Source organism: Sapajus apella, unplaced genomic scaffold, assembly GCF_009761245.1.
Source record: "Sapajus apella isolate SASKATOON/1434 unplaced genomic scaffold, GSC_monkey_1.0 scaffold56, whole genome shotgun sequence".
Lineage (NCBI taxonomy): Eukaryota > Metazoa > Chordata > Mammalia > Primates > Cebidae > Sapajus > Sapajus apella.
In genome coordinates this window covers 13,830,549-13,856,370 of record NW_022436996.1, presented here as the reverse complement: position 1 = coordinate 13,856,370, position 25,822 = coordinate 13,830,549, and the positions used below count along the sequence as shown (strand labels likewise).

The window sequence follows — 25,822 nt, the reverse complement described above, 5'->3', positions numbered from 1 at the left end:
TCTCTTTCCTGGATTGCCCCTCTGGGGTCCTCTTCCACACTCTCTCGTGGAAGCCTGCCTTCCCCTCCTAAATTCCATCTCTTGCTATTCCTTTCCACTCAGTGTGGAAGCTGCTTTCCTCTCCTGGATTCCATCTTTCTCGGTTCTCTCACTCAGCGTGAGAGTTAGCTGTTTCTTTCTCTCTCCTTCTCCTGTTTCTCTCTCTCTCTCTCTCCAAATAAATCACTTTCTACCAAAAAAAAAAAAAGAAGAAAAAAAGTGCTTAGGACTTGGCTATATATGTTTCTTTGGTGGAGAAGTTTCTATGTGATAGAGATTTATTTGGGAAAGATGACACTCACAAAAGAATTCAGAAATTGCTTTTTTCTAGATTTTGATAAAATGTATGAAATAATTTTCCCAACCAAAGTATAGTACAATATATTATGGAAAGATGTTATATCTCAGGAAAATTAATACATGTCAGCTGTTTTATAAATTACACATTTAATTGTTGTCAGTACAGTCACAATACATGCTTATCTATGAGAATATATTTATTGCAATAGAATATAAAGCCAAATGGATGCTAAATCTATGTCATACCTTTCATTAAGCATAGCACTGAAGAGGGCATAAGGCACCTGGAATGTACTAAATAAATTGGAATGAATATTAGATTTCCCATAGACTGGAGAAGTTTTTGTGGCACGCATGGAAAGAGTACAGGAAAGGGACTGAGGTGTAGGCGGTGGGTAACAAATTAGGAAGACGAAGTCATCATTAATACTTTAAATTTTCTTTTAGAGGATTGTTGTTTAATGTCTACTTTTTTATTTATTTTTGCTTTTCCTCTTGAAGCACATCTTCATAATGAAATCTTCACAAGCTCAGAACCATCAACTTGCTATACTATGCGCTTCTACAGTGCCCAGTTCACGAGAAGCACTAAAGAGTAGCATCAATTGTTATCAACCTTTAGCAGATTATTGAATAGACTGTAGTTACATGAAACTGACACTCAGTTCTTCATGGTCCATGATAGTTCTTATATCCAGAAAAATTACTTACATTATCAACTCTGACTCCATAACTTTGCAAAGTCTGTGCTTATAACTATGTAAGCAATAAGATAAATTAGTTTTCAATTTTCCCTTGTTACTTACAAGTAAACAGCCCTGCAACTCAGCTGAGCTACAGATTAGCTGTAGGTGATTAGGGATTCCGCTTTATCCATGGCCAAGACTTTAGAAAAGAACCTGTCAGATCATTAAACTTTGAGATTTGCTTTTTAAAATGCAGGTTCCATAAAGTTATGCTGTTTTGCTTACATATAAAGAAACAACTGCCTACTTAGAGATTTACTTTAACATTTTAGTTTTCTTACCATTTATTAACCAGATAATCTGCCATTTTTTAAATTCTGAAATTGTGCATATATAAATTAATGTACATCTCTATGCCTGAAAGCTACATTTGGAATTAGAATGTGTGTGAAGGCAGCATAAAGCCACCCACTCCACTCCTTCCAACCCCCTAGAAATTTAATCTGTTTGGTTTCCTCTTGACTGTCTTTAATTAACATTAAGTATGTTACATAGGTATCAAATAAAATAAGAAAAAATAAATAAAAGAGAAGTAATTCAAAATTCAAGTGTTTAAACACTTTATGAATCCTCCCATTGTTCTTGTCACATTTTTAAATTTTCATTTTAATATAGATTATTAGGGATGAAATTCTTCTAAATTGTAGTATCTTATTTCCTTTGGGAGGAAGGGGCTTAACTTGGCATAATTATACTAGACTATAATATAAAAGGAACCAAACTAATATAAGGACATCAATACTTAGTTATTAATTCATTTACTTATATTTATGTATTTGTCATTTGAAAAATGCATATTAATATACACAATTAAAGGGCTATAAAAATGAACATGCCTACTCCATTTCTTTAAAAGAAATCAAGACTGAATCAAACAGGACTGCTGTTCTGAAAAAATACTTAAAACATCAGGTACCTTAGTTTCCTTCTTTTTCATCTGTCTTTCAGCTGGCTTCAAAAAATCATGGCTTTTACTGTGTTCCTTTTTTCCTTTATTTTCCCCTTGAGGGAAATGAAAAATTGAGAAAGAAAATTACTATTTTATAAGTGGGTGGGTTTGAATACATCTTTCACAGTCAAATATTTTTCTATGCCTTATGAGTTAAAAAATAAATTTAGAAAGTTTGACAAACACAGACATTTTTTATTTTATTTTATGAGATGAGGCCTTGTTATGTTGTCCAGCCTGGCCTGGAAGTCCTGGGCTCAAGCGACCCTCCTGCTTCAGCCTCCCAAGTAGCTGGGACTACAGGTGCATGTGACTGCACCTCGTGAGAAAGTTTTGCTATCAACCTAAAATCTAATAAGTCCTGTTCACATGTGAGGAATTTTAAATCTATTGTTTGGATTATTTTTGTGTTAAGGTAACATGACCACCTAACAATAATGCTTACAAGAAAATAGATATCTCATCTGTTGCTGTTAGAAAGGAATCTGTTTCTTTCCCCAAGTCTAGCTTCAATGAGGTTTCCTTGACCCAGAGTCTGGTCCTCACATTTTAGATCCAGCTTTGGGAATTTTGTTCAGGAACTGCATCCTACTATCCAAAAGTAAAAGAGGAAAATGTGTAAGCCAAAATACCTAAATGTTCGTTTAAACTTCAACATGTGACTGCAAAACGAGCCAAGAACTTTGCCACTCAACACATTTCTTCTTTGTAGAAATAACTGCTCCAGAAGATAAATTATTACCTAACAGTTGATTAATGAATATGAATTCAGAGCAAGAGGGGCTAATTAGAGATTTTACTAGCTAGGGCTATTGATTACTGACTACCTAAACCATCTAGTCAGACTGTAGACACAGAACCTGTGTGACTAGGATCCTGGTACAATTGGTTCTTTTTTTTTCCTTACTCTGAATGTCATTAAGGATGCATTGCCCAGTGCTCCCGCTCTGGCCTGATGACTACACTCCGTGTTGGTCACTGCCTTCTTTTTCCTGCAGTCTTTCACCGGACAGGCACGCCATGCAACTGACTACACTTGGGCTCACTGAATGAATCACATTCTTCTGCCTTGCCTCCCAGAGATTTCATCAAAGCACGCTGAGTGGCCTTCTGGAGGATCCTCAAACTCTCCACTCACGTTTCCTGACAGTGTCGTGTTTCTCATCTCTAGATTGTTATTGTCATCAGTTACATGCGGGTTTCACAAATTTACTTCTCAGAATGCAAGTCTGTCTCTTATATCCCCAAGGAACACTTCTTGATATTCCCATTGGTATTGACAACAATTAAACTAGGGACTGGCCAAAAACAGTGCTTTTCCTCACTTTAATCACAACAAAGTAGCTAAGCCTCAAGTTATTTTGTTCTTGCAATGGAACTGACAAATATTTGCACCAGAAGCCATGTTGGAGTTCATTAAGAAAACTGTGATCGAAGATCCAAGGTCGAAAAGACAAATTCATCTATTCAGTACACCACCAATTCACAGCCTAAGCATCTTACTGCTAATTTGTTGATGCTACCATTTGTCAAGTGCCAAACTGAATTATCAATTTGTCAATAATTTCTTTCTATTGGTTACTTATAAAGTACATTGCAATTCTTGTTGCTGAAGTCAGCTACCTTTTTTTCAATTTAAATAATAATTTCTTGCATTTGGGATTTCAGGTTTAGTGATTGTTACAAATATGAAGGACTGAATTAACAGCAAGATGGAAGTATTTCTTCCTCAATTTCATTCCAGATTATGACCTTTTTATTTCCTTCATTCACAGATTTCTTATCTTGAGAACATCTAGAAAAGGAGGTCTGTACTAATAGTGCATGGGAATAGTGCTACTATTTTAGCACCTAAAATACCCATGCTCCGAATTCCTGAAAGCATATGAAAACACACACACATTTACAGATGCACACAGAGGCTAGACTACTAATACTGGGCTCCTGATGAAACACAAATTTTCTTAAACCATATGGATTGTATTAGAAAAATTGTGTGGTGAATTTAATACCTCTGTGAATTATTGCAATTAACTAGTTGTCAATTTGCCAAATGTTAGTTGGTTTCTGTTTTCTAAGACAATAATATACATTTTAGATACATGTATACATATATATAATGTACAAGTATATGTGTGTCTATATACATAGATGTAGGTATATATCTTATCATAAATATCATTATCTATAAATATATTTACTCTCTCCTTCCTTCTCCCTAACTCAAAACATTGCCATAAAAGTTGCTGTTTCACAATTTTCTTCTTGTGATGTCATATAAGGCATTCTCTAGCTTTTTGTTACGGTTTAGATACTGATATTCATTCATGACTTAAGTGAATTAAATAATAATAATATCCTCATTTATAGAGGGGAAATTGGGGTTTAGAGATTTAATTAATTTACTCAATGTCACAGAAATATCAAGTGGCAGATACAGAACTGTAATGCAGTCAATTTACTCTAGATTAACTGACAGCCATTCTTTTGGAAAGGGCCTATTGATATTTGTATCTTCAGTGGTTAGACCAGGCCAGTTTCATAGTGGTTACTCAATATATGTTAACTAACTAAATAAATGAGTAATCATGTAGTCCACACTTCTGTATTTTTAAAATAGGATCTCCATAAAATATGTAATTAAATACAGTGGCATTAGGCATTTTGTTGTCAATTTAATCACTTTTAGCTCCAGATATATTCAGTTTTCGCAAAAGTTTCTTCTGAGATGAATATTAATTACTACATCTCATTTGTCAATGGCCACAGAGAAATTGTAAACATATTCAGAGAAGATATTGTGAGGTTAATATTTAAAAACTAGGATGATATATATTTATTTTTATTATATAGAACAAAGGTTATGGGGTCTTTCAAAAAGAGTGTGCCAAACTGCCAAACCCTATGGTTACAGTATGACACCAAAGTGATTATGCTGGCAGAGTAGCCATGGAGTGAGTGTTCTCCTCCTCTCTCTCGCAAAAGGGTAGATTATTAAGTGCTGTAATTACTGAAAATGATACTGATGGCACTCTAGGAGTGGAAGTCAGTTCATGCACCACCTTAAATTGGTCCCCCATAGTGTCCTTGATATGTACAATGAGCACTGCCATCACTGACCTGTAGGACTATTCTCTACTCTTTGCCAGGTAGTGTAGACCAGTGCTTCTCACATGTCAATGTGCATATTAATCATTCAGGGATGTTGTAAAAATACAGTTTCTGATTCAACAGGTCTAAATGAAATAGGCAGAGATTTGCATTTATTATTATCTCTCATAGCTTGCTGATGCTGCAGATCCACAGACCACACTTTGAATATTAATGATATAGAGACTCATTGTTAAATTTCTGGTTCCTAAGAAAAAGTGATGGCCAGGCACAATGGTTCACATCTGTAGTCTAGCACTTTGGGAGACTGAGGCAGGAGGATTGCTTGAGCCCAGGAGTTTGAGACCAGCCTGGGCAACATAGTGAAACTCTGTACAAAAACCTTCAAACATAAAAATATTAGCCAGGTGAGGTAGCACATACCTGTGGTTCCAGCTGCTTCAAAAGCTGAGATGAAAAAATTGCTTGAGCCTAGGAGGTTGAGTTTGCAGTAAGCCATGGTTGTGCCACTGCACTCCAGCTTGGGTGACAGAGCAAGACCCTGTCTCAACAGGGAAAAAAAAAGAAAGAAAGAAAAGAAAAGAAAAAGTGGGAAAAAAACAAAAAAGGCGTTTGAATGCTGCTTCACAGGACTTCACAGCTCTGATATTTTCCCAGACCATATCCATGTTTCTTGCCTTCCTGATGTACTTTGATTAAAAACCCTGCTTCCATTTGATTTGCTGCTTTGGTTTTATTTACTTTTTTACCTCTATTTATTTTTTTTGTTTTTAATTTTTGTAATCCTGTTGGGTCAAGATAAGAAGTTCACTGTTAGGCACAGCCCCTGGTTTGGTCCTCAGACAGCTGGCTCAGAGCCAGGACATCGGCATTCTGTGAAAGATTGAAAAAACAAAAAAGGTATTTCTCCCACTGCCCTTTTTTTTTTTTTTTTTTTTTTTTTTTTTTGAGACGAAGCCTCACTCTGTCGCCCAGGCTGGATTTCCTACTCTTTTACTCATACATTCACTCAACAATTTACTTCTAACAACAGATGTGTTGACGTTTTCTTTCCCCACACACCTAGCAATCTGCAGTGGACACCGATTACATGCCCTAAAAAACAATTCAGTTCTGACTCTACCTACTGGGAGACAATGTCAGATCCCACAAGCCTGTTCCCCTTACCCAACACTTAAGATGGCAACTGCAAGCCTCAGGTTGCAACCTGTGCCTCTGATCAACTGGCTATACATTGGGATTCTCATGAACCCCCTCCGTAGGTCCAATTAATTTGCTAAAATGGCTCACAGAACTCAGGGAAACACTACTTATGTTTGACCATTTATTACAAAGGATATTACAAAGAATACAGGTGAACATCTAGATGAGAGAGATGCATCTGGTGAGGTATGGGAGAAGGGGCATGGAGCTTCCATGTCCTCTCTAGGAAACTCTATGTGTTCAGCAATCCAGAAAGTCTGCAAACTCTGTTTGGTTTTCTGTAAAGCCTTCATTACATAGGCATGGTTGATCACATCATTGGCCATCAGTGATCAACTCAAAGTTCAGGCCCTCTCCCCTCCCCAGAGGTTGGGGTATAGGCTGAAAGTCTCAACCCACTAACATGCCTTTGTTTTTGTGGTAACCAGCCTCTATCCTAAAGTTATTTAGGAGCTCCTTGCCAGCAGTCATCTCATTAGCATAATGTCTAAGTCTACTTTGTGTTGCTATAACAGAATATCACAGACTGGGTTATTTATTAAAAATAGAAATTCATTTCTCAGAGTTGTGGAATCTGAGAAGTCCAATATCAAGGTGTCCGCATCTGGAGAGGGCCTTCGTGCTGCATGGTGAAAGGTTAGAGAGTGAGAGAGGGACAAACTTGCTTTTGTAACTAACCCAATCTCCACATAAATCCACTCCTGAGACAACACCACTTATTCATTTGTGAAGTCAAAGCTTTCATGACCTAATCCCCTCTACGAGGTCACACCTTTCAACACTGTTACACTGGAGATTAAGTTTCCAACTCATGAACTTTGGTGGGGATACATTCAAACCGTAGAACATATAAAAGATACTCATCACTCTCGGGATTCCAAGAGTTTTAGAAACTGTATGCCAAGAAATGGGGACAAAGACCAAATATGTATTTCACAAAATTACAGGTTCCTTTCCCAATTTACCACTTACTCACTGCATGACCTTAGAGAAGTCACTTAATTCCTCTGGGCATTGGCTTCCCACATATAAAATAAAATGTTGCACTAGATGATTGTTAAGTTACTTTTAGTTCTCAAATTCTATGCCTTTTTATTAACTTCCTAGAATGTATGTTGTTTTTCTTTTACATGAGACACAATTAAATGGAATTTTTGAGAATTGAATATAACAAAGTCCTGAGCCTCAAAAATAGCAGGAATTCAAGAGTAACCACAAAATTAATTTCTTATTTCAATATATTAATGCTGTAAGAACTATGAATGGCATAAAACTTAGAGAATAAAGCAAAAGAAGTTTCACATTAACTGTCCTCTCTAAGGAAGGAAACAGTTTCATTACCCTATTTGAAAAAGATTAAGAATAACTTTTATTTACAAAGCTTCCCAGATCTGTACATGTGTGCTGGCATTGCACAAGTGACATAATAATATTAATTCCTGGCATTTATTGAGTACTGTTGATTCCATATCAAACAGTGTTTTACACATACGAATTCATATGTAATCTAATCTTTACAACAAGTGCCAGAGGGAAGTATTACTATTAGACAACTTATACATGAAAAAAAAAATCAAGGCACCGAGATATTAAGTACCCCTCACACAGCTATTAGGTGGCACACGAGGACTTTTCTCTAGGTGTTCCACAGGCCAAAGACCATGTCTGTAACTATTTGACTAAGTTATACCATTCTCCTTCAGCCTGGACCTGTGGTGTCTTTTCCATCCATGATTAACTAAAGCTTGAGAAAAACAAGCCTGAATTTTCGACTGGCCTGAAATTTCATCATAAGAAATGGGATAGTAATGCAGCTAATACATTTTAACACATATGAAAAAACCAAAAGGGTAATACACAAATCCATGAGAAAAATGGATAAAAATATGTAAATACAGACAACAAAATAAACACAGGATACCAATAAATATGGCAATGTCTTCTACCTCAATCAGGAAATCTACTTTAAGATGAGATATCATTTTTTACTCAACAGATTGTGAGGTGAAAAAGGTGTTACATGTGATGTTGATGACACTCACACATTGTTGGAGATATAAATAGGCACAAATTTTGGATTTAAAAATCACAATAGCAAAGACTTGGAACCAACCCAAATGCCCATCAATGATAGACTGGATGAAGAAAATGTGGCAAATATACACCATAGGAAAAGAACACAGATCAGACTTTTCTCTCTGTGTTATTTTTCTTCATATAGTTTTATGTTTTGTATATGTTTATTCTGACCATTTTTAGAAATGAGAGCTGCTTCAATTTGCTATGTGATAAAACACATAATTTGAGGTGATGTGTTTCCTAAATTAGTTTGTCTGGCATCATAAAAATCTTATATTTAACTTGTTTTAGCTATGCAGCCAGAAAAAAGAATGAGTTCATGTCCTTTGCAGGGACATGGATGAAGCTGGAAACCATCATTCTCAGCAAACTAACACAAGTACAGAAAATGAAACACCGTTATGTTCTCACTCATAAGTAGGAGTTGAGCAGTGAGAACACATGGACACAGGGAGGGGAATATCACACACTGGGGCCTGTTGGGAGGTGGGGGGCTAGAGGAGGGATAGCATTAGGTGAAATACCTAATGTAGATGATGGGTTCATAGGTACAGCAAACTACCATGGCATGTGTATACCTATGCAACAAACCTGCACGTTCTGCACATGTACCCCAGAACTTACAAGTATAATTTTTTTAAAGAAAGGAAGAACTCCAAGAAAAAAAACCTAAAATTATTTACTCAACATTTAAAACATGCATACTAATTCTAAGAATCCATTTTACAGAAATACTTACACATGTAACTGCACAAAGAAATGCCTACATGGATTTTATATTAAATTGATTTCAAAAATTCAAAAGATCAAGTGTTAATTAATTTTGAAATTAGTAAACTATGAAAAATATGTAAAACAGCTATTAAATTGAACAAGTATTATATATAATAAGCTGCAATGAAAATAGCGCATCAAATATATAGCTAAATGAAGAAAGCAAGTAACATTTTTATAATGCATTCACATTTGTGCAGGGAAGTCTCCTAGCTATACATAAATTCATACACCTATATATGTGTATGTGAGTACGTATGTATGCACATGTGTGTTTACATATATCTGTATTTAATTTCATGATCTGCAATGATAACACATTAAGTAGTCAACAGAAGTTGCTTTAGGAAGAGGAGCAAGCTATGAGAAATAAACACTTCTATGTTTTTCGATAATATTACAGGAAACATGTATTAGTGTTAACATGTTCAAAAAGCATTTCCTCAAAAAACTTCTGGCCCCTTAAGTTCTTAGAACAGTAGACATTTCTCATATATTTCAGTAAAAGCCAAAATTAAATTAAGCAATTATTAATAGCAGTTTAGAATTTTGTTGGATTGTGCTAAATTGTATCAAAGTGTTTCCTCAAAAATATCATTTTGTATTACTTATATTATTATTCAATATTAGGCTACAATGTTTAAGGAAGTTAACCTATGTTACCAATTAAAATAATTTGAATAAGAAACCAAATAGCACACAAAATAAACCATGATTTCTCAGACCCTAAGACAACTGCATGACATAAGCAAAAAGCCAATATTTCATGTCATAATTTGATGCTTTTTATAATACGAATTGATCCTAAGAGTGCCTAATACTTTAGTTTTAGAGTTATTAGCACTTCCTCATTCCTCTCATTGCCATAATGATGTTAAATAATGTATTATTTAGGATAAACGGCAACATGTACACTCCCAAATCGCAGTGATTTAACAAAATAAAAGTTTACATCTTGCTCATGTAAAGTCCTATGCAGGTAGGAGAGATAGCCTTCCATTTGGTGACGCAGGGACCCAGGCACCTTCCATCACAGGGTCCCATCATTCTAAGGCCTTGTAGACCTTCACTTCCAGCCAGTGACAGGAAGGCCAAGCATGGAGGTTCAGCCTGGCCCTAAGGAGTCTTTTCTACCCATGATTAACTAAAGCTTGAGAAAAATGAGCTGAATTAACTGGCAGTTAAGTCCAGAGACAATCGTGCATGGAAAGAAGACCCCGCATCTATTAAGGAATATGTCTTACTTAAGGTGACACTAGCAGCTGAAACAAACCCTAAAAGTAAGTCCTTACAATTATTTCTCTTTTGTTCCCTGTGTCTAAGGATTTCAAATGAACTTCTGCCCTTAAACTCATAATTATTCATGAAATATAATTGAGAACATTAGCATTTTCACTCTCCTCTCATTCCATTTCTGTCATGCCATCCTGAAGATACATTTACCTATGTCTTGGCTGTTTCTCCCAACATTATTAGCTGCTCTTTTATAAAATATCTCTTATGATAATTTACTCTGCAAGGTGGCTAAGTCCACCCATCTTATGTTAGCTTTTGTTTGTATTACTCTCAAATGAACTCTGTGGTCAAATTCCACAAGTACTTTAAGCATAGAAGTTATAAATGTCCAGTGAAACCAATGCCCAATGCTAGCAGATCATGTAAATGTTTCTCATTTCAATTAATATTGGCTGTGTCATTTGTGTGTGCTGAGTTCTTTCCTATGCTTTTGTGTCATTTTTACACTCTTCAAGATAAAAGCTATTTCAGTTTAACAGAATATTGAAAATTTTGATATTTATGTTCCTAAAGGGTTTTTCTAAGTTTTTGTTTGTGTGACATTCCCAAATGTTATACTTACTTACTATTTTCTAAGTTTTTATACCCTCAAATGTGTGTTTATAACCAATGTTCCTAAGGTGTTCATTATAAAGAAATGAATTCTCTAAAGACATTCTTCACAGAGCTTTCAGTCTACTTCTTGCTCCTGAAAGGCAGTTTCCTGATTTCTGCATACTGATTTTTGCATTTCATGCAAACATTTGTGAGCATATTCATTTCTATTTAGATTGGACTGTTCTGTGTTATTTTCCTTCGTATAGTTTTATATTTTGTATATGTTTATTCTGACTATTTTTAGAAGCGAAAGCTGCTTCAACTTGATATGTGATGAAACACGTACTTTGAGGTGATATGTTTCCTAAATTTGTTTGTTTGGCATCATAAAAATCTCCTATTTAACTTGTTTTAACTCACGTTTTTTGTTTTCTACCTTAAAATGCCTTTTTATAATTGATGTTCATATGGTGATGAATATAGAAAAAAGTTCTAGAATTGTAGAATTTTTTGTCTACAGTTTCATAGGCTTTTTGTCATTTATATCAGTTGCACTTCACCAGGGTGTGAAAAGAAAAAGAAAGAAGAAAAGATTCTAATGTTTATGGATAGTCTACTAGGCACTAGACTTTTCATGTGATTAGGAGCATTTCTGTGTGTCCCCAAAGCAATTCACTGTGGACATGTACAGTTGGAACACAGATGAGCATGTTCTCACACCCTGATTACCTGTGAAAGATTTTCCTTGGGTTTATTCCGTAACCCCAGCAGATCAAAGTTGACATTGTAATAAACTCATTAGTTTGTAAATTGCATAATTGCTTAAAATAAAATTCATAATCCTCCTATGTCCAGTAGAAGAAAGAAACAGAAATGAACATGAGAATACCTTTGACTGGCAAATATCTCTACCCTCCAGAGAGAGGTAGTAGCTTCTAGTGAAGCCACCTTGGAAAGGGTCGTGTCTCTTCCTGAGGCGTGTTCCAAATCCAGCACTCTCCCCTTTCAGAATAAAGATTAGAGAATAATTCTAAGACATGATCTACGGTGGTGGTTTGTGCCCTAGGAGACCCTCCCTTCAGGTAGGCTCTAATAAGCCCCACTGGGACACCTTGGCCCTTCCGTGGACTCCCCAATCTGCTCTGTGCCTCCCTCACCAGTTCCCCAAAGCATGTCTGTACCTCAGAGGGTCACCTGGAATTGGTTAACTTTTCAGGGTCCTTTCTTCCTACTTCTGCTGCAATACAAATAACCTAGATTACATTAGGGAGAGGCTGAGCTACAGAGGTGCCCACCAGGAGCTTATTCATTGTCACACTGGTCCTGCTTCCTGACAGGCTCCCTTGAACCATCTGGAGACTAGAGAACAAGGGCAGTGTGGGATTCATGAAATCCAAGCATTCCGGGACTGTAATGAGAGATGTTGTCTCAGAGGTGTGCTCTGTGGCTGTCTGTGTTTCTTAATTGTTCATCCTGCTGGAGTTGAGAACAGAAATAGAAAAAGACAATTGCCTTGTTCCTCCTTCCCCAAGGAGGTGGGCATGCGGGAGGTTTCATGGCCCATTCCTCCAGTGATCCCTCAGCTGTTAACCAGGTTGAGCCCATCAGAGAATAACATCACCTTTTCTGAGGGTTCTGACACATTTTCAATCAGAAATAGAAGCAAAGATTCTGCAGCTCTCACAGAAACTCCCAGAAACCTTCATGTGCTTCCCACTTCTGAGATCCTTGAGTCCAAATGTGGGAGCTAACCAGATTGCCTTTGCTTACTTTACCATGAATTCCTCCCAGACATGTTTTAGCTCCTAGTCTTGGTTAAATCACATCTACTACAAACATTGGTAAGGAAATTCACTCCTCTCTAAATATGTGCTGATTATTTTTCTGCTATGGGGATAGTTTGAGGGAAACTTACATGCTAACTTCTTTGACTATATCACAAATAATGTAAGTATATAATTAAGCTAATTTTGTTTTATACGATGGAGAAGTAACTGCATGAAAGCAACAAAGTTATAAACATTGATCCTAAATTTAAATACATTAAGAATACATCATCCATAAAATTAACAGGTTGACTGACACTGCTATAATCAAGACTACAAAATCAGCTTTAGAGGATCATGGCCAATACAATGAATGGTTTTAAGGATTATTGTGAACCATGAAGAGGCAATGCTTCTCAGGTTCATACAATCACAGGCTACCCAAGAAATTGTTAAAGACTGATAATAATTGATCTCAGCTATTGAGTGTTCACTGCATACCAGGAATATGTTCAATGTATTACACATATCATCTCAATTAATCTTCACAACAATCTCATAAAATAGGTACTATCACTTTTCTCCTTTAAAAAAAAAATAAACAGGAAACAAACCTGGAGAGGTTAAGATACATACTCAAGGTCACATAATTAATAAATGTGCATCTGACCACTGAGCCCATGGCTCTTTAATTGCTCTTTATAGTTTCTTTCATTGTTTACTCTGCCTGAGAACCTGACTCACAGCAGAATGTGGAGGGCTCATTAATGTCTTGCTTCTTCATATTTAATCAAATTGATATCTAGTTAGTCAATAAATAATTATTGAACACCTACCATGCACAATATATGGTCAAATGTATTTAACCTTTTTAATCACTTACTAGATCAATAAGTCAAATGAATGAATGAATGCCTTTTGAATGAATTTTTTATTGTTGTTTTATTTTTGTTCTTGTTGTTTTACCATCCTTGGACTGAATCCGGAATTTCTGGCTTGCTTAAATCTTGCCTAATATAATCTGTATACTCGAAAGACATTTCTATTTCTCCACCCACCCCCATAGTTTCTTTCAATCTATGTGTTACAAAGAAAATCTTACTTAAACTCAAATGGATAAAATTCATCAAAGGATTAGAAAAAGTGAAATAATAGACTAAAAACAAAATTAAATATAATCCAGTTGTAAACATGACATTCAGGCATTGGGTATGCTTGAAATGATATATATGTACCAGTTAGCCATTTAAAAATTTAGCAAACTATTTGATGACTAACAAATTATCCAACATCTCCATGATTTCTAAGTAAATCGGTAAGACTGAAATCATTTCTTTGCACATGACCAAAACTGTCTACTTCAAAAAGCAAAACTTAAGATCTGATGAGCTGACAAACTCCTAATGAGTCACATCATATTCTTAAAATGAAAGCTATTTTTAAATCCTTAGGTCAGATAGAGTAGTAGATGGTTTACTTCCAAGTAATAAGAATATTTGAGGCTGGCTGGAGTGGCTCATGTCTATAATCTCAGCACTTTGGGAGGCTGAGACAGGAGGATTGCTTGAGGGCAGTAATTTGAGACCAGCCTGGGCAACACAGTGAGACCCTATCTATGAAAAAGTTTTTTAAAAAAGGTAGCCAGACATGGTACAGCACACCTGTAATCCCAGCTACTGGGGAGGCTAGGTGGGAGAACCGCCAGTTCCTGGGGAGGCTGAGGTCACAATGAACCACGATTGCACCACTGCACTCCAGCCTAGGGGACAGAACAAGACCTTGTCCCAATATATATATATATATATAAAAGGAAGATTATGAGTGTTATTAGTTGTAACAAATATTCTTTTTTCTTTTTCTTTTTCTTTTTGAGACAGGGTCTCACTCTATTTCCCAGGCTGAAGCGCAATGGCTCTATCATAGCTCACTGCAGCTTTAAACTCCTGAGCTCTACCAAAGTTCACTGCAACCTCAAGCTCCCTCCTGCCTCAGCCTCCCAAGGAACTAGAACTACAAGCATGTGTCACCATGCCCAGCTAGTTTTTGTTTTGTTTTGTTTTGTTTTTTCATTTTTGTTTTACTTTTTATTTAGAGACAGAGTTTTACCATGTTGCCCAGGCTGGTATTAAACTACTGGCTTCAAGCAATCCTCCTGCGTCAGCCTCCCAGAGGGCTGGGATTATAGGCATGAGCCACCGCGTCCAGCCTCAAATATTTCTGATTCTTGGAATTAAACAATGTGAAATTTTATTTGACTTGAAGCTGTAAAAATAGCTTTCATTTTAACAATGTTGTGTGACTCATTAGAAGTTTGTCAGCTCATCAGATGTTAAGTTTTACCTTTTGAAGTAGACAGGTTTGGTCATGTGTAAAGAAATGGTTTCAGTCTTAACATATTTACTTAGAAACCATGGAGATATCCATTAATTTCTTAGTCACTAAATAATTTGCCAAATTTTTAAATGGTTAACATATATATACATATAATTTAAAGCAACCTGCAGCCCATAGGACAGTTTTGAATGTGGTCCAACACAAATTCATAAACTTTCTTAAAACATTATGTGATTTTTTTTTTAAGCTTGTCAGCCACTGTTAGTGGATTTTATGTGTGGCCCAAGACAATTATTGAGGCCAGGAGTTTGAGACCAGCCTGGGCAACATAGGAACTACAGGCATGTGCCACGATGCCTTCTTTCAGTGTGGCCCAGGGAAGCCAAAAGATTTGAGATTATCCACAATGCCTGGGTGTTATGTTTGCAACGGGGTCATATATATATATATATATATATATAATTAATTATTAATTTTTTTTTTTTTTTTTAGTTTTTCCTTTCACTTTTGCCAACCCTTTGGTAAATTTAATCCATTTCAGTTTAAGTAAGAAGTTCTTGGGAAATTTAATCCATTTCAGTTTAAGTAAGACGTTCTTTGTATCAAGCATTCCAGATTTAGTCCAAGAATGGTTAAAAAAAAAAAAAAAAAACTAGTAGGCATTCATTTATTCATTTGCATTTATTAATTTGTTCACACAATAAATATTTACTGTCAGAATACAAAAGTAAGGGCACCTTTTCCTTGTTCACAAGGAGTGTGTTGACAACTCAGTCCTGCAAAAGAAATCATAGTTTCAACCCATGTGGCAACTGTCCTTAAATAATCTGAATGTCTTCATTAAGCTCTCCTTTCTTCTTGACTCTCCATTTGCCTTTCAAAGAAATTCATACTTGGGCATAGCAGATTTTTTTTTCTTTGTATAATCATTGGGAAGTTACAAAAGGAAGTAATGAAGGACTGAGTAAAGAAATTAAGAATTTTATTAGATGTGGACTGGGTATAGTGGTTCATGCCTATAATCCCAGCACTTTGGGAGGCCAAGGTGGGAGGCACACTTGAACCCAAGAGTTTGAGACCATAATACATTGGGCAACATAATACACTGGGCAACATAATACATTGTCTCTACAAAAAATATTTATTCAAAAAAAATTAGCTAGATATGGTGGCATGTACCATAATCCCAGCTTCTTGGGAGGCTGAGGTGGGAGGATTGCTTGGGTCTGAGATGTTAAAACTACAGTGAGCTGTAATCACACTACTGCATTCCAGGGTAAGTAACAGAGGGAGACCTTGTCTCAAAAAAATAAATAAAGATTTTTATAAGATGTACATTCAAATGCATTTCACAACCAAATATTTTCATATGCTTTGAATGTTTTCCAACTAAATTTAGAAGGTTGGCTTAGCAGAGTATTTTTTATGGAATGCTGGAAAAAATATATAAGCCTTGGTCATGTGTTATGAGGTTGCAATATTCACTATAATTTATTTGTGTCTTGCTGATAATAATCCACAATTTATTCATAATGCTTATTAGTATACCATCATTTGTTACCACTGGAAAAGGATCCAGTGGTAGCATTCTTCAAGGTTCCAATTAGATGATTTTTTAACTTTCTTTTAATTTTTTAAGTTCAGGCATACAAATGCAGGTTTATTACATAGGTAAACGTGCGTCTTGGAGTTTGTTATACAGGCTATGTCATCACCCAGACATTAAGCCTAGTACCCATTAGTTATTTTTCCTGATCCTCTCCCTCCTCCCACCCTTCACTCTCTGATAGGCCCCATGTGTGCTGTGCCCTGTATGTGTTCTCATCATTTAACTCATGCTCATATGTGAGAACATTAAGTATTTGGTTTTCTGTTCCTGCATTAATTTGCTAAGGATAATGGTCTCCAGCTCCATCCATGTCCAGAAAAGAACAAGATCTCATTCTTTTTCATGGCTGCATAGTATTCCATGTTGTAAATGTACCACATTTTCTTTATCCAGTCTATCATTGATGGGCATTTAAGTTGATTCCATGTCTTTGCTCCAATGACAGCTGGACCAGGGTCTCATCAAAAATAGTATCTTCCTTTTTTTTTTTTTTTTTTTAAGACGGGGTTTCACCATGTTGGTCAGGCTGGTCTTGAACTCCTGACCTCGGGTGATCCACCCGCCTTGGCCTCCAAAGTGCTTGGATTACAGGCGTGAGCCACCACGCCCGGCCTACCTTTCTTTACATGAATCCCGGAGAAGATTTTTCTTTACAGATAAGCAGGTACAGGTTCAATGGCTTAGCCTCAGTTTATTTTTGCCTAGCATAGGCACTAAGACAAACATTTGCACTTAAAAAATACTGAATTTCTACATGATATATATATATATACATATATATATACATATATATATTTTTTATTTTATTTATTTTTTTTTTGAGAGACGGAGTTTCGCTCTTGTTACCCAGGCTGGAGTGCAATGGCGCGATCTCGGCTCACTGCAACCTCCGCCTCCTAGTTCAGGCAATTCTCCTGCTTCAGCCTCCTGAGTAGCTGGGATTACAGGCACGCGCCACCATGCCCAGCTAATTTTTTGTATTTTTAGTAGAGATGGGGTTTCACCATGTTGACCAGGATGGTCTTGATCTCTTGACCTCGTGATCCACCCACCTCGGCCTCCCAAAGTGCTGGGATTACAGGCGTGAGCCACCGCGCCCGGCCTCTACATGGTATATTGAGGAAAATGTTACTTAGGACTTAATGACAAAAACCCAAATATTATTTGGCACATCACCAATTCACAAAATACCAATTACCTGACTGACAGTTTATTGCCATAATAATATGTAGAATAATGAAGTCACTAAATTAGCTCTTTGCAAAAACATGTTTTAGTTAGCCATGTGTAAAGTATTTAGCAATTCTTATGTCACAGGAGCACAGTTAATTTTTTATGAATGGTCATTTCTGGTGTACTTTGAAAGATACTTCATTTTAATTTTTCCCCATAGTTTGTTTCATTCTACATAGTGCAAAGAACATCTTACTTAAACTCAAATGGATTAAATTTACCAAAGGCTTTGCAAAAGTGAAAAGAGAGAGACTAAAAAAGAAATTAAATATAACCCATTGGCAAACATAACATTCAGGCATTGTGAGTCCTTTAAATGATATGTATGTACAAACTAGCCCTGAAAAATCTAATTTCTACATATTGTATGAGTTGTTATTCAAAGCCAGTTTTTGGTAAATCAGTAACTGTGAATCAATCAGTAGATTAACTGCCAAATCATCAATTTTTAGTTCCTGTTTATGACCCATTGTAAAAGGAAGATTGCAATTAGAACCCATTTGTAGCACATCCATTAATTTCTTCTTAGGAACCCAAACAATCACAATATCATTAAAGTTGCTTTTTATCTTTCTGCGTCTTCTGTTATTATATAAACTGCTCCAGCATGCAAAGGTTGATTTCAGATGTTGAAAGCAAAACAGTTGATATTTCTACTGAGAAACTGGGATTACATCATCTTTTTTTCTAGGACTACTCTCATTCCCATATTGGGAGTTCTTCTATTACTGATTATTTCTAAACGTCTGGAATTCTTGTAGGAATTTTTATATGTGCAGCTTCAAAACAATCCTTATTAGATGGTCATTTTACTTCCACTTTTGGTATGACATTCTTTCTTCCCATGATGTGTTAATGGCTCTAGGTATCCTGTCATTGGTGACACACTCCCTTCTGTAACATTGGATATTTACAATCAGTGATTAACTTAATGTGTAGCTAAGTATTAATGTTAAAAGTTTATCTTTTAAAAATGACTAAATTCATAAAATAATGTCTAGGTGTTTTTTGACAATCTGGTCTTAAGCGATCTATTTCTTTTTCACAGGGAATGAGGGAAAATCAGACAATGGTCACAGAGTTCCTCCTGCTGGGATTTCCCCTCAGCCCACAGATTCAGATGCTCCTCTTTGGGCTCTCCTCCCTGCTCTATATCTTCACCCTGCTGGGGAACGGGGCCATCCTGGGGCTCATCTGGCTGGACTCCAGACTGCACACCCCCATGTACTTCTTCCTCTCACACCTGGCCCTCGTCGACATCGCCTACGCCTGCAACACGGTGCCGCAGATGCTGGTGAACCTCCTGCTTCCAGCCAAGCCCATCTCCTTTGCTGGCTGCATGACACAGATGTTTCTGTTTTTGAGTTTTGCACATACAGAATGTCTCCACCTGGTGGTAATGTCCTGTGATCGGTACGTGGCCATCTGCCACCCTCTCCGATATTCCGTCATCATGACCTGGAGAGTCTGCGTCACCCTGACGGTCACTTCCTGGGTGTGTGGCTCCCTCCTGGCTCTGGTCCATGTGAGCTTCATCCTAAGACTGCCCTTTTGTGGGCCTCATGAAATCAACTACTTCTTCTGTGAAATCCTGTCTGTCCTCAGGCTGGCCTGTGCTGACACCTGGCTCAACCAGATGGTCATCTTTTCTGCTTCTGTGTTCATCCTGGTGGGGCCACTTTGCCTCGTGCTGATCTCCTACTGGTGCATCCTGGCGGCCATCCTGAGGATCCAGTCTGGGGAGGGCCGCAGAAAGGGCTTCTCCACCTGTTCCTCCCACCTCTGGGTGGTGGGGCTCTTCTTTGGCAGTGCCATCGTCATGTACATGGCCCCCAAGTCCCCCCATCCTGAGGAGCAGAGGAAGGTCCTTTTTCTATTTTACAGTTTTTTCAACCCGATGCTGAACCCCCCAATCTACAGCCTTAGGAATGCAGAGGTCAAGGGTGCCCTGAGGAGAGCATTGTGCAAGGAAAGTCATTCCTAACAGGTGTTACATTTGAATCTCCAGCCTCAGTCATCTCCTGGAATCATGGTACCAAATACCATCTACGTTCACTACTCTCTTTATATCTGAGACTGAATGAACCAACAGATTCTGCAAAGCATTCCTTTTTCCTGCCTGGGAAGTATTTAGTTTTTAACGCATTTGTTATACTTAACATTTTTTAATTTAACTACTTATTGAGTTGAGAATGCTGGGAAAAAAAATTATTTTGTACACTCTAGAGTCCAGAAGCTTAAAAGTCACTCTACCTCTGACTTACTCAGGTATGCTCAGTAGTAGCTGAACAGCAGTGATTACCAATATAGTCATATCTATAAAAAGTTTTTTAAAAATACAGCCAGAGGCAGAGACTCCAGAACCCATTGATACCTCCATCCACTTTCATCCACATTTGGATGTTTCCCCTCAATTGCACTTCCTCTCTTATAAGTAGTAAATGTACCTAAATGCCTACTTTAGCTTGGAGAAAAATTGATTTTTATAATATCCTACGAACTATCTGACAATTTCTTTTTTGGGGGGTGGGGAGGACGGAATCTCATTCTGTCACCCGGGCTGGAGTGTAGTGGCAAGATCTCGGCTCACTGCAACCTTCACCTCCTGGGTTCAAGTGATTCTCCTCCCTCAGCTTTCCAAGCAGCTGGCATTACAGGTGCTCGCCACTCTGCCCAGCTAATTTTTTTTGTATTTTTAGTAGAGATGGGGTTTCACAAGTCTGACAATTTCTGTTGTCAGCAACAGTGAATCCATAAACATTCATCTGGCAATCCGAAGCAATCACACAACAAAATCCACTTTCCAATCTGCCGAGATTGCGTTGGTCATTTGTTTCTACTCTTCCTGCCTCCTCCACGGGACTGTCTGTGATTTTCTCTGAATAAGCACATGCTCTTTACTTAGAGGAAGTTAGCAAGTACCACCACACAACTTTTCATTGCTGGGGATGAATGGAAAGCCCCACACAGAGACAATTCAATGGAAAAAAGGGTTTTAATAATAATGGTAACAGCTAGCATTATTCTAAATTACTCTGTGCCATCCACTGCACACTGAGAGGGACTTTATAGAGATAACCTCGATTTATCATTATAGCCAATCCATTTCCCATTATCACCCCGTTTATAGATGTAAACTTTAAGCAGATGGAAAATGTTAGACTCACACCCAAACAATCCGGCTCCCAAGCTTTCTCTACTTAACTAGGACAATGTAGGACATTCTTAGCAACATTTCACATTAAGAATAAATCTAACCAATCCTAATGTAGGAGATGTTTGGTGAATGTGGGTTCTTTCTCATTCTAGAATGTGCCATGATGAGGCCAGCGGTGTCAGAGATTCTTTATGGAAGGATTCTTATCCTGTTTGACGAGTCCTATGGGCATGGCTGCAAAGGAGGTTAAGAGATTCAGAGGAACCCAGAACACAAAGAGGGTGGGAATGGAGGCTGTACTCATTGAGATCTGAGAGTTAGTTTAGAACTATACTTGGTTCTGCGTGGTGAGATTCAGAAAAAAGACATCTCTAGTTCACATACAACACTCACATACTCATGCGCACACGCACACACGCACACACACACACACACACCCCGAGTGCTTCGTGAAGTACTATTCCAAGAACGTTACAAGTATAAGCTCTTTAAGTCCTCATAAAAACCCTATCAGGTAGACACTATTATTACTATTTTTGAGTGAGAAAACAGAGCTACAGAGAGATTATATAATTTAACCAATGCTCCCAGCTAATAAGTACCTAGTCCAGAATCAAACTTAGGCAATATGACTGAAGAACCCATAATCATAACCATTATATAAAAACCAAAGAGACTGTGAAATTTCCAAAGGAGAAGAAAGAGGAGGAGAGATAAAAAGCAATGTTCCATCTCTAGTCAGAGATAGGCATTTGGTATTTAAAACTGTAAACAAAACAAAACAAAACAAAACAAACAAACAAAAAAACCCAGCGTTTTTTATACTGGTATGTGAAACCAGATGAGGTAGGTAGCAAGAAGGGACTGTGACTTTAAGGGTCAGAGATGGAGGAGGAGCCTCTTTCTTGATGGGCAGGACGGTGAAACCGAAAACTGGATTAAAGAGGTTGACACTGCAGTTTGAAGTTGATGATTCATCAAATGAAGAACATTAGAAAGTGTTTCTGTAAGTTATCTAGCCAGGTGTGGCAACATGGGCCTGCAGCCCAAGCTCATCAGGAGGCTGAGGTAGGAGGATCACTTGAGGATTTTGAGGCTGCAGGGAGCTGTGATTGTGCCACTGCATTCCAGCCTGGGTGACAGAGTAAGGCCTTGTCTCCAAAAAAGTAATAATGATAAAATAATTAATTAGTTTAATTTTTTAAAATTACCTAACTAGATATACAATTTACAATTCCATTACTGCTGAATACAGTTTTTTAATGGTAGTTTAGTTTCATGACAGATGCTGCATATTGCATTGCAACCAACACTGGAAGTGGATACAGTCAAATGGCAGGACAAAAGTGAAGAGCTCTAATTCCAGGGGTAGGTCTCAAGGGAAGAGAGGAGCAGCAGGAAATCATGGTGTGCAGAAATGCTGCTCAGGAAGTTGCGTGTATGGACCTTAAATTCTGTGTGTTAGCGCTCTCTTAGGATTGGCCCAGGCATTCAGGAAGCCCAAGACGCTGCCTAGCCCTTAAATATATAAGGCACGTACCTGAGATCCTGGGTCTCGTTCCAGGTCTACCATTTGTTAGCTGTGTTCTTTCCAGAGAAGTCCCTTAAACTGCCCAAGCTTCAGTCCTTCATCTGTAAATTATGCATATGAAAGCTGTTTAGGATAACCCAGAGTGCCACTGAAAACCACAAGGAAGATGCAAATGGACACATTTTTGAAGACTTAAAAGTGCTATGTGAACATAAGATAAACTGTTATTATTACCATGACGTCAGAAGTTATTTTAATCCTGTTGAGGAAACTTTCTGATCGGAAACCAAAATTGCTCTTTAGACAGAAATAGCATTAGTGCTGGTAGGTCACCTAGACCTTTGCCCTCGTGGCTTCCCCATGTCCCTTCTAGAGGCACAGGAGGCCCCTCAGACTTGGAGGGCACAGCCTGACAGGAGCAGGAGCTGTGGCCCAGACTCAGGGAACCTCTGTGAGTCAGTTGGCAAAGGCTTCTGGGGAGCCTCTCTCTCTTTGAACCTGGTCCTAGCCCATTCACTTGTTAAAAACAGGAGACTTCTCCCAAGGGCAAGGAATTCAGATCTGGGTTTTGGTTTCCAACTTTTTGTAATCCTCCACCTGGTGTTTACAGTACATGTCTCAATTATGTTTCATTCATCTCTCCACAAAGGTAAGGACAAGCATTGGTTCATCTCTTTAGACCTATACATTCCTAGCACAGAGTGACTACTCACAGAAAAAACATATGGAATACATAAGGACACTTTAACTATTTGTTGACCTCATTTCTAAGTTTGCAGTGTTGAGCCATCTTCTGATTTCTAACCTTCTTTAAATCCCTCTAATTTTAGGTTATAGTACAGTAGAAATTTAATTGTAGCTGATAATTATTGAGCACTTACTATGTGGTCAGCACTGCATAAAATGCTTTAATATAATTCTTCCATCAAATCTGTAGAGTTAGGTACTAATGCTATCCTAACATTAAATGGAGAAAATAAAGTTTAGTGAAATTAATTAATTTATCCAAGGTCACTAAATTATTCAGTGGTAGAAACATGATTCCAGACCAGGCAGTCTGGCTATAAATAAACTCTGAGCCACTCCCTTGTAGAAGACCTCCTGATGTTCATCTCTTAAATGGCTGGCAACAGGCATGTTCATAGTATTCACTGTGTTCAAATTTCTACTCACATCATATAGGCCCAGGGATGTGTTACCCTTTATTCTTTTTTTTTTTTTTTTTTTCAGACAGAGTCTTACTCTGTCACCCAGTCTGGAGTGAACTGGCCCAATCTTGGCTCACTGCAACTTCTGTCTCCCAGGTTCAAGCGATTCACCTGCCTCAGCCTCCTGAGTAGTTGAAACTACAGGCATGCACAACCACGCCTGGCTAATTTGTGTATTTTTAGTAGAGAGAGGGTTTCACCATGTTGCCCAGGCTGGTCTTGAACTCCTGACCTCAGGGATCCACCCACGTGGGCCTCCCAAAGTGCTGGGATTACAGGTGTGAGCCACTGCGCCCAGCCTATTCTTTTAAGTTTGGATATCTCATGCATTTGATTAGTCCAATTCGTCTTTTTAGCATAGTCTTATGCAGTGGATATTAATAATCAAGAACGTGCCATTGTTCTAGGATCACAGAGAGAAAAAGAAACAATTTTGGGTAGAAATTTAGCAATTACTATTAAAGATGCTGGAACGCTTATTTATGTTTTATCATAGGGGTCCATAGTCATTGCCTTCTCACAGGAGTATGACAAATGACAGAACCTGTGATTCCAGAAGGCCAGGACAATACTGGTGCTACAAAGGAAGTCATGTTAGGGTGTTGCTCTTGAAAACTCTGACGAGAGGGTGGAGACAATTGTAGGCAATAACTACTGGAAATGATAGGGATGGGAATTTGTATGTTGCAGTCAGTTTCTTTGCCGCCTGAAATTGGCAGCTGCAGCATCTTTGGCATGTGGACCAGGGACTGCCAACCGCCGACCTGTAGGACTGGCGTTTACTGTTTGCTGTGTGTGTAGAGTATCATTGTTAAATATAGGTTCTTGAGAACAGGCAAAGAGGAAAGACATTTGGAATGCTGTCTCATTAGACTTCACAGCTCTGATGTTTTCGCAACCAGCAGAGAAATATCTTACATCCCTTGCTTTCTTCATAAATTTTAAATAGCATTGGCTCATTTTTATCTGTGTTTTTCAAACCTGTGTTTCTCTGTTTTTAATTTTTGAAATCATGTTGTGCCAAAAGAAGAGGTGAACCACTGAACATAGTATGCTTTAGTCAACAGAACACTGGCTCAGCATGACAATACCTGGGCTTTCATGCCAGTTCACCCACTTACTCACTGTGTGACCTTAGAAAAGTTGCTTAACTACTCTGGGCTTCAATTTCCACACCTATAAAATAAAGAATTGAACTGGACAAATTTAGGTCCCCTCTTATTTTCTAATTCCCTGTTATTAGTTTATTCACATTTCATATTGATTTGGATTTTCATTTTTATTAAAGGAGTATAAAATAAATTCCAAACAGAGAAAATGAAATAGACTTCTGCAGCTAACAATCTCTCAGACCTTAAATATAGTAGAAACCCAAAAATACATACTAGCCAGGAAGAATGGTTCATGACTATAATCCCAGCACTTTGGGAGGCTGAAGCAGAAGGATCACTTGAGGCCAGGAGTTTGAGATCAGCCTGGCCAATATGGTGAACCCTGTCTCTATTAAAAATACAAAAACTAGCCAGGCATGGTAGCACACGCCTGTAATTCCAGCTACTCAGGAGGCTGAGGCACAAGAATCGCATGATCCTGAAAGGCAGAGGTTGCACTGAGCCGAGATCATACCACTGCATTTCAGCCTGGGCGACAGAGGGAGACTGTCTCAAATAAAGAAAAAAAAAAATAGTATGTACTGAATTGATTAATTACTCGACTATTTTAGTGTTCTGGGAAATAGAAATTTCATAAGACTGGCTAAAAGTTAACATGAAATGCCCACTCTAAGGAAAGGATATTACTAGGAATAACTTTTACTGGAAAAGGTTCCAGGATCTAGACTTAAAACTTAAATGTCTAGTTTTGTAGCCATATTACCCACATTGTAGATAAACTTTTTTTTTTTTTTTTTTTTTTTCCTGAGACAGAGTCTCACTCTGTCACCCAGGCTGG

General features: G+C 37.7%; 1 protein-coding gene and 2 long non-coding RNA genes across 3 annotated transcripts; 1 reads left to right on the top strand and 2 right to left on the bottom strand.

Annotated features, from left to right (window-relative positions):
• LOC116527934 lies at nt 1-14,405 on the bottom strand. Its single transcript, XR_004258791.1, has 2 exons — nt 11,924-14,405; nt 1-2,087 (listed from the first exon to the last, which is right to left on the bottom strand). It is a non-coding gene; the product is annotated as an uncharacterized LOC116527934 (long non-coding RNA).
• A 1,325-nt stretch (nt 14,406-15,730) lies between these two features.
• LOC116527935 lies at nt 15,731-17,520 on the bottom strand. Its single transcript, XR_004258792.1, has 2 exons — nt 17,360-17,520; nt 15,731-17,217 (listed from the first exon to the last, which is right to left on the bottom strand). It is a non-coding gene; the product is annotated as an uncharacterized LOC116527935 (long non-coding RNA).
• A 1,248-nt stretch (nt 17,521-18,768) lies between these two features.
• Nucleotides 18,769-20,043, top strand: LOC116527930 (olfactory receptor 2A1/2A42-like). Its single transcript, XM_032245147.1, has one exon. It carries the CDS (start codon nt 19,028-19,030, stop codon nt 19,958-19,960), a length of 933 nt encoding a protein of 310 aa, XP_032101038.1. The 5' UTR covers nt 18,769-19,027; the 3' UTR covers nt 19,961-20,043.
• The last annotated feature ends 5,779 nt before the right edge of the window (nt 20,044-25,822 follow it).

Bases quoted from the DNA above. Each gene is read 5' to 3' on its own strand.
- LOC116527930 (XM_032245147.1), top strand. From the start codon at position 19,028: ATGAGGGAAAATCAGACAATGGTCACAGAGTTCCTCCTGCTGGGATTT.